This window comes from Lipotes vexillifer, unplaced genomic scaffold (genome assembly GCF_000442215.2).
Source record: "Lipotes vexillifer unplaced genomic scaffold, Lipotes_vexillifer_v1.1 scaffold1670, whole genome shotgun sequence".
NCBI classification, from domain to species: Eukaryota; Metazoa; Chordata; class Mammalia; order Artiodactyla; family Lipotidae; genus Lipotes; species Lipotes vexillifer.
This window is the reverse complement of record NW_006787006.1, coordinates 216,508-225,902: the sequence shown is the minus strand read 5'-3', so window position 1 is coordinate 225,902 and position 9,395 is coordinate 216,508. Positions and strand designations below refer to the sequence as shown.

At 38.4% G+C, this 9,395-nt stretch overlaps 1 protein-coding gene across 1 annotated transcript in view; it reads left to right on the top strand.

Annotated features, from left to right (window-relative positions):
• The window catches only part of CCDC68 (coiled-coil domain containing 68), a 35,715-nt gene that overhangs the window by 8,428 nt on the left and 17,892 nt on the right, over positions 1-9,395 (top strand). The window contains exons 6-7 of the mRNA XM_007459670.1: positions 635-763; positions 6,313-6,395. Of these exons, the coding sequence (XP_007459732.1) occupies positions 635-763; positions 6,313-6,395 (212 nt within the window). The remainder of the gene's footprint in view (positions 1-634; positions 764-6,312; positions 6,396-9,395) is intronic.

The following is a 9,395-nucleotide window of genomic DNA, read 5'->3' as shown; positions in this document are numbered from 1 at the left end:
AGAAATGCCCACCCGGTATATTCAAGGGAAGTCAGACACTTTTTTTTTCTAACCGTAAAATCTTGAGTTCTATTAAACACACAAGCAGATGTGGGTGTGCATGTCAGTTACAAGTCAGTTGAAACACTCCCAAGTGTGGCCTATGGGCTGCCGGCTGAAGACTTCTCTCCTATGTCTTTTAGTATAACTCCTGCTATACGCCTAGGAGATAACCCCCTGACACAGTGGGGATAATTATTCTGATTTTATGACACTTTCTGGTTAAAAAGAAAACACTTTTTACTTGAACATATAAGATTTTATTTTTGTTCTAGATAAGTTTTGTTGAGAAAAAGTCAAAAGTTTTGCTTTTCTTAAATTTTTGTCTCTCTTTCTTATACCAGTTCACAGAGTATGCTTTATGGTAGCAAATGTCAACATTCTAGAAATAATATTTATATGTTATTAAGTCTCCATTGATTTAGTGTTGCTGTAGTCCATCAGGTTTATTTTGAAGAAAGACTGAATTCAAGGAAGTAATTCTAAACAAGTGTGAATTATTAAAATTTTTTGGAAACTCAGAAAAGTTTAGAGGGAGATAATAGCTGTATAGGTTTAATGAAAACAATAGTCTGATAACTCTTTCTGACAAAAGGTTAACACACTTGAAAAAGAACAGAAATTGAAACAACGTGTTGAAAATCTGAATCAAATTGCTGAAAAGCTTGAAGAAAGACATAATCAAATCACAGAACTGGAGAATCTTGTACAGAGAATGGAACAGGTAGGCCTCTGGAGAATTAAAGGGATTTCTTCCTGACAGGGTTAGGGTGAGAATTAAAGAAGATAATATGAAAATAAATAACATTAAGTGAAAGTGTTCTTTGCAACTCCTAAGATCTTAGGATGTACTCAGTAATGTTCATTTCTTCCCTTACACATTTAATATGATGTGTATTGTAGTTACTGATTTACCTCCTTACAAATACTGCAGTTGAATCATTATCTGTCACTTTTTTTTCTCGTAAATGTATGGCTTAGAAAGGGGAAATATGTGAGGCTATGAATAGAAATAATGGAAAAGATCACAGAGTCTACCTACTGCTATAGTAATAATATAGCGAATCCCTGTAATTGCAGCATTTTTATGTATTGGAGTCAGTGAAGTGTTTATTTTTGGCCACCCAAGTCCCCTTAAGATTTACAAAACCCTATGGCTGCCCTAGGACAGGTAGAGTTCACAATTAAGAAAAGACATTCTTGGGACTTCCCTGGCAGTCCAGTGGCTAAGACTCCACGTTCCCAGTGCAGCGGGCACGGCACACGGCTTGGCCAAATTTAGGGAAGAGTAATAATAGAACAAAAGTTATTAAAAGTTTCATGCAGTGTTCCTTTAAGTAGCTGCCCCTCCAAATACACACAAAAGGTGAGCACATAAATTTCGTTTTGCATGCCTTAGAATTTAGAATTCAGATAAACCAAGCAATATTTTTTAATAGTAAAACAAACCAATAGAAAACTGGCATCTTTGAAACTGAGTTGGAGTAGATAAGAATACAGACTTTAACTTCTAGTAAATATTGCCCAGTACATTTTTATATTTATTACATGAATTCCCTGATTTTCCTCTACTCTGCTCAGTCTTACTTTTTTTTTATGAGTCTCCTTGAATTGAGACTATTTCAGAAATATCACTTCAAAGGCATCACATTTCCACATTCAGGATATTTGCCTGAGAAACCTTGATTAATTTTTTACATATTTCCCAAGAATTTAATTTATAACACTGTGAGTTTGGCTGAATTTGTGATCTTAATGAAGGTCCTGTGAGGAAATCACGAAAATTAAATAAGCCCAACCTTAACTACATCTAATAATAATAATATACAGCTACATCTGTGTTGTACGGTGGGTGATGCTGAGTGTTTTACTGTAGCCAAAATCACAGGGCTAGAATGTCCTCAAGTAGCTGGTTTGCCCTCGTGTAACAGTGTATAATTATGATGTTTTGGACAAACTGTAACATTTGGATGAATACTTTGCAATGTTAGAATATTTATCCTGTAATAAATAGTTTAGCAAACTAAGACAGCACAAGGAACGTTTGCATTTTGGAAAGGAAGACAATTCTGGAATGCAAATAGGGTTGTTTAATCAAACTACCTGATTAACCAGCTTGACATTTAAATTTAGATTTGCGATCATCGCAAACGCAGTAACACTGGGTCATGTTTACTGGTCAGCTGTCAGTCCCTGAAAGTTAACCAAAAAAATAGTGTAATGTAGTTTCTAACTTCTAGAAACCCCAGGAAATCTGTACTGGATGTGAGTTCATCTCAGAATTCCGGGGTATAGTCACTGGACTATTTAGTCAACAAATATTTGAGCTCCTACCGTGTACCAGGCAGAGTTCCAAGCTAGATATCTATTTGTGAATGAGCCAGATACAGTCTCTTTGTGGAGATTGCAATGTAATATATCTGGGTTGTGTGAGACTCAAGGAACTGCCCAGATCTCCTTTCATTCATTCTCCCAGGGGTCCTTAGGGAAGCTGACATCCCAACTGAAGGTAGGGATAGACCCCAGAATAAGGTTAAGTGGCTTAGAGACTGGCAGACATTTTTGAGAAGTGATGGCCTAGCATTTGTCTTGATATTGACCCATAATGGAGAGCTGTCTCTAGGAGCTCTGTGACATAGTAAGTGGACAGAATGCCCATGGTTCAGCAAGGCCATGCAGGAACCTTCCAGAACATTCTAGTCCAGTGACTTCCTAGAGTGGAGTCTTTTGGAATCTCTGGGAGGTGGAGGTAGGTGGGGATGCAGTGGAAGGAAAATGTGCAGGAGTTTTATTTTTTAAACATATTTAGTTTAAAGATACATTACATTTGTAAAGTGATCAGGCAAATAAATAAAACTATAAGAAGCAAAGCTTGGTAACGTCTTGGTCTAAGGAGATCCTGAGGATAAAGGCTGTGATGAAGGGTTTCTCAGGAGGGAAGTGTGTATCGGAATGAGAGGAGGGGGTACTGAGACCTTTGTATTAATAAGAAAAGGCCATGAGTTCAAAAAGGAAATGAAAATTAAAAATAAACATCCACAACAAAGGTTGGTAAATACTGCCCTGGTGGTGGGTACCCCCTGGAGAAGGCTTCATTTTCTACTCACTTGCGCAAGCCACTGCTCCAGTGAATAGCCATTAGTGGTGTGAGGTCTGGTAATGAACGCATTACTTAAAACCTTCACCATCTGTCCCACTGTAATCAGGAATGCAGTGAGAATGAATTCCATAAACACAGTGATAAGCCAGCAAAACCGCCCAATAAGAGCATTTTAATATGGCATATGTTCCTTTGGCTGGCAGTGCACTTCTGTTGCATCATATTTGTTTTCCAGTGTCATTGATTTAGCTCTATTAGAATTTTAGAGCTCAAAGGCTCTTTTGAGACCACCTAATTCCTCATCATCATTTTATAAACGAGGACAGTGCAAATGAGGGACTATTCCACAGTCCTCCACTTAGCAGTTCACAATCCTTTCCATTATGCCCACATCTTCTCTGATGTGGGATAAAAAGGATGCCATTGGTTCCTAAATCATTTAGATGTTAACATATGGCAATGATTTAAGTTGGTGTCCACTCCACCTTGATCAGTAAGGTGAGGGAACTCTTATGCTCTTCAGAGGTGTGGTTTTGGCAAGAGTGGATTGCCCACTGGGTGGTGCTATGAACGCCTTTCCCTTCCCAGAAGACACTGTCCCTGAGAAGTGCTAGCTGATGTAGTGTGATTTTCCGTGTTGTCAGAGAGGCAGCATTAAGAGTCCAAGCTACAGGGACCTACTGTATAGCACAGGGAACTCTACTCCATATTCTGTAATAACCTATATAGGAAAGAATATGAAAAAGAACGGATATACATGTATGTATAAATGAACCACTTTGCTGTACACCTGAAACTAACACAACATTGTAAATCAACTATACTCCAATATAAAATAAAAATTAAATTAAAAACAGAGTCCAAGCTAAATACTGAGGCTTGACCAAGGCAGAACATTTATTTGTCCAGCTGTCTGGTCTCCTTGAACCCTGGTGATAAAGATTCATGAATTGAGAGTAAGTCCATTAGAAAGAATGTTTGTTAAACACCATTTTTCCTCCTATAAATTCAAAATATATTATCAGTGATGTGTTTCTTTGATGACCCAAGTGTCATAATAAGCTTGCAAAGAGTATCTTGATCCCTCAGATCAACTAAGGCTACACCAGAACAATATCTAATATATGTGACAAGAATGCTACAGGAAATTTTTGAAAAAAAAAAGTATAAATTTTAAAAATAACAGAGCACATAAGATATGAAGTATTTGGCACCTTCAAATTATTATATAGTGAGGTCCTAATATGTTTCAGAGAAGCATGTAGACCTTTCACATACATCTCCAATCATCCCAACATTTCAATATAGATAGTATTATCCCTATCTTAGGGATGTTCAAAAAGTCAAAAACATGACTCAAACAAATATAGAATGAATACATGTCAGATGTTTTAGTCAACTCATTAATTAATGAGGGAACCAGTAAGATTGTAAAGCTGGTTTAAATAAAATATTTTTTGAAATTGGCTATTTACATGCATTTTGAAAAAAGGAATGCAGAATAGGATTACTAGGTTAGATACAAAGGTAGTTAATATTCTTTAAGGCAATAAACCATAACCTTTGGGATTACCTTTTCTACCAGGCAGAAACCCACAAATTAACATGCAACTTCACAAAGTCAGGGCTCTAATCAAATAATAAATAATAAAGTCACACGCAAAGAAATTCTCCAAGAGAATTAAAAAAATCCTTGTGTCAGGTTATTAAACAATGGCCCAATATGACATTAAAATAATATATTTTGATTTACAAGGTTTGGTTAATTTTTCTTAACAGTGATAAGGTATAGAGGGGTTAAAACCTTGGCAAAACTTAACACAGTCACCAAGTTTCACAACCAGGTCTGTCCATGTCCAAAGACATTCTGAGATTTTTGCTATAATGGCACTGCCTTGTATTTTACCCATATAAATACTACAGAAGGAATGATTTTAAACAGCATTGTAAATACTGTCAAAACATCTATTTCCATCAGATATAAAAAAGAACACAATCCTCCCAGCTTGGTTTTTCAGGGACTCGTCTATTTTCCTGTTGGATGTAGAGAGTTTGCTTTAATGGTGACAATCAGACATTTCTTTAGGGATTCTTTCACAATGTCAACATTTCTGTTATATCCTAATTAGGAAGTGACTTTATCACTTGTGGCCTTGATCCTTCACTAAATATACATTTACTACTTTTCTACCTCTGACAGACGCCATGTAAGCAGGTAGGTATCAAGACAAGTGCAATGATAACCTTGGATACCAACAACTCAGACTACCGCCGGAGAAGCAGGTGGAATGATGGGAGAGCCAGTGTCTAGAGAGAGATGGGCAGGCAGTTAGCATTTAGGGCGGGATGGAGAGACAGAAGAGAAGTTTGACTGAGCAGTGGACTGGGGGAGGGGCCAAAGCGAAGCTCTCCAGAAAAACGTGGGCAGTGAAGACAACTAGTCTTGCCCTGTCCTTGAGCGACTTACGTTACCGAGTCCAAAACCGCTCTGCTCGCCGCACGAAGGCTAATAAATTGGAGATGAGGTGTCGAGGCAAGGAACATGACTCTATTCGGAAAGCCGGCAGACGGAGAAGACGGCGGACTAAAGTCTCAAAATAACCATCTTATCGGGGTTTGGATGCCAGTTTCTTTCATAGCACAGAGGGGAAGGAGATGAGGAAGTAAAGTAAAAAGGCCGTAAGTTTTGCAAATATCACCTGGAATGGCCAGCCTCGTCCACGGGTGGAACAGGGTCTGGATGTTTTCCTGAACAGAGGCAGTTTGGTTTAACGTTCAGGCAGAGGGGCAGGGTTCCCCGAGGCAGGCCGTTATGTATAGACAGTATCCTTTTAGTGAACAAAAGCAGTGGAAAGCAAAGGTTAAAGTAAAAGAAACAGATCCAACATGTAGTCAGATCTGGCTCTTCCCTGTTAACACTTGTAAACCATGCTGGAGAATGCCTGCCCCGGACTTCACTGGGGTGGGTTGTAACAGCTCCATACGAAACGAGCTCTTTAGCTCAAAACATATTTCTAGTATTACAAGAAGCATCTTTTGCGAACAGTTTGCAAGAATTCCTTGCTGAACACACACACACATAGAGAGAAAGAGAACGAGAGAGAGAAAGACAGAAAGAGAGAGAGAAATAAAGGAAAAGAAATGAGCAAAAATTGTATTTTATTTTCTCCTAGGAAAAGAGGACACTGCTAGAAAAAAAACTGTCTTTGGAAAACAAGCTGCTGCATCTCAAATCCAACGCTACATATGCTAAAAGGTTTGCAAATCTCCTAAGTAAAAGCAGTTCCTGGTATCTTTCCTGTCTTCAGGTCCACTGACCAGTGGATAGAAGGCAACTATCCCCCAAGGGAAAGGAAGCCTGAAAGTGCAGGAGGAAGGGAGATTTCTTAGCATTAACAGCCATGTGCCTCTCCCTCCCTACCCACTGGGGAATCTGGATGGGGCAGAGGTCACTGGGGGTACAGGGAAACTGGTGTGTGGATATGTGTGTGGTGGCTCGTTAATCCTTTTGAAGAGTGAATGAGGCTGTCCCCTCCCTGTTTACCCTTGGTACTGAAGAGGATGCTGTTGAGGTCTCCATTCCCCTGATGCTTCTGATTTTGTTAATGGATCTCCGCTACAGCTGGCCTTAAATTAGCTAGCCCGCGAGTGGAATTGTAAGATAGTTTTGTCGTGCTCCCAACTTCGTAGAGAATGAAGGAAATACTGTGAAAAGCATCCTTAGTTCTTGGGACTTACTTACAAATACTCGTAATTCACAAGCAGTCCTGGTCCTTGTGTGCTGGGGTAGGGATGGATTTATGGGTTGATGGATATCGAATGGCTTGATTACTTGGCTGCTGTTAGAAAAATTCTCTGGAATATCATAGAATAACTCATATCATATGAAATTTCCTGAACTTTTTCTTTTCTTTTCTTTTCCTTTCCTTTTTTCTTTTCTTTTAATTCTAAGCCTACCACAATCATTATATATTCTGATATAACATTCAAAGTCAAATCTGTTTCAAGGTCTTAGTTCATCCATCTAGAGCTCTTGCTCTAGGCACTATTATGAATCTCAAAATGTACACATTCTCATTCTCATTTATTCAATAACATCTGCTCAGACATCACTTTCTCTTGGTCTTTTGATTTTTTCCTGTCTCCTTTTCGTTTCCCATTATCTCTCTTTCTCTTCATTGGACCTCATAAGATGAAGTCCAGAACTGGGCTGACTCTGGCAATTGTTCCTACATATTTGAAACACACTGGGATACCACTGATATTAATTTCCTCATACGCTTTCCTGTGAACACGCATATAGCCCCAGAAGGTGGATTTCTGAGTTTCATAGCACTGTACGTCTCTGTAGAGAATAAAGGAAATATTATGGAAAATATCCATAAGTCTTTGGAATTACTTGTATATACTCATAATTTAACTCTAAGTAAATTTTTGGCTTACCTCTTTTTTTTTTCTCCCCTAAAGAGAGTTTTTCTATGCCGCAGAACTACAGCTGGTACACTGTGCCTTCCATTAAGAATCCAGACAATGAGTTTGATTTATTCTTTAAAACATGACTTTTTATTGATAATAGAGGTTTTGTCAGTCTTTGAGCCAAAAATGTAATGGTTTTAATAACCAAACTGATCTATTCTTTCAGTTCTATTATATATGAGCAGTCAGGATAAAGAATTCTCAAAAAGCTCTTGAGGAGGTTTTAGAAATATCTTGAGGGAAATGGAGCTTCTGTGTTTCCAGAAAGGTGTTTGAACATCCTGGCTTGTGCAGTTTTCATAAATTGTAGGTGTCACAAATATTTATTTTACTTGTTATTCTGAGCCGTGTGTAGAGGTATTCACTTTGCTAAGTGACAAGAAAATGAAATCAGTATGAGTCAGATTCTTTTAGTTAAAGCAACAGAGACTTGGTTAAGCTACCATCAATAGGATTTCTGTTAGGTTAAGACTGAATAGATATGGCCATAGAGAAGATGTACTCATGGGAAGACAGGAGGACAACCCTTTAGCACCTAATGTGATTTGAAAAACCAGATTCTTTTGCTGATCCCACTTAGTGATGCGTGTTTATGCAGTTTCACTCTTTTCTTGTTCGTCCTGGATGATTCATTACCTTTTCCCACCATTTTTCACCAGCTGGTTTGTATTCTCTGTATTTTCCTTTCAGATTCCAGAGGAAAGAGTCTGACTGGCCTAATACTTCTTCCTGTATTGGACAGATAGAGCATCTTGACCAACCCCTGCATTGACATCCAACCAATAGCCTTTGGCAGGCGTCCCCTCCCATCCTTGTGGGTGGCCTCCCCTTACTCAAAGAATAGCCTAGGGCTTCTTCCCTGAGCAGGGGGCTATGGGTGATTTAATTTCCCTTAAACATAGGTAGTTTGATAGGTGCCATGACTTTCTTGAATTGCAGTGAGTTTCATTCTACAATTTTGATAAAGAGATAAAAAAATTCAATATGTTGTAACTTGGCATTTCTAATATTAGAAAGCATCTCTGAGGATGATAACTTTTAAGCTTTTATAATTCAGAAGAAAAAGAGTTTCTTCTTGCATATGGATATGTATGTACCATTATATTAAGCTAATCCTCACAATTACTTTTTTTTAACATCTTTATTGGAGTATAATTGCTTTACAATGGTGTGTATGTATATGTATAGCTGATTCACTTTGTTACACAGCAGAAACTCACAATTACTGTTAATGGGAGTAAAAAGGTCTTTTTTAAAAACAAGGTTGACCCCATATTTCTACTACCATCCGGTACTAACTGACACATGCATAGTGCCTTTCAGTTTATAAAGTAACCTGAGGTACCTTATTTAATTTCATCTTTCCATGGACCTTTCAGGAAGGAAACAGAGCTTCTAATTGGTTACATGACTTGTCAAGATCGCTCAGCTTTCCAGAAGTTGTAGGGCTGGGAGTTTGGGCTCTAGCATTGCCGTAGCGAAGCCTGTGCTTGTTCTTCTCTAGAGGAGACTTGACTTTTTTTCTCTTATTTCTGGAAACTCCAGAGACCTTTTCTCTGACTGGTTTCCTCAGTCCCCTGTGTGGCTACGAGCAGAAGGCAGTTTTCCAACTTCTCTCTCTGCCCTGTGATGTCACAGACAAACACACAGGCCCATTTTAGAGTTATCCGGCGCATTCCTTAGAGGAAGGAACAGGGTATCTTGAAGATGTGGTTGCATGTCAAAGCATACTGTTGTTACTTACATTTATCTTTGGTAGTTTTTTTTTTTTTTTTTTTTC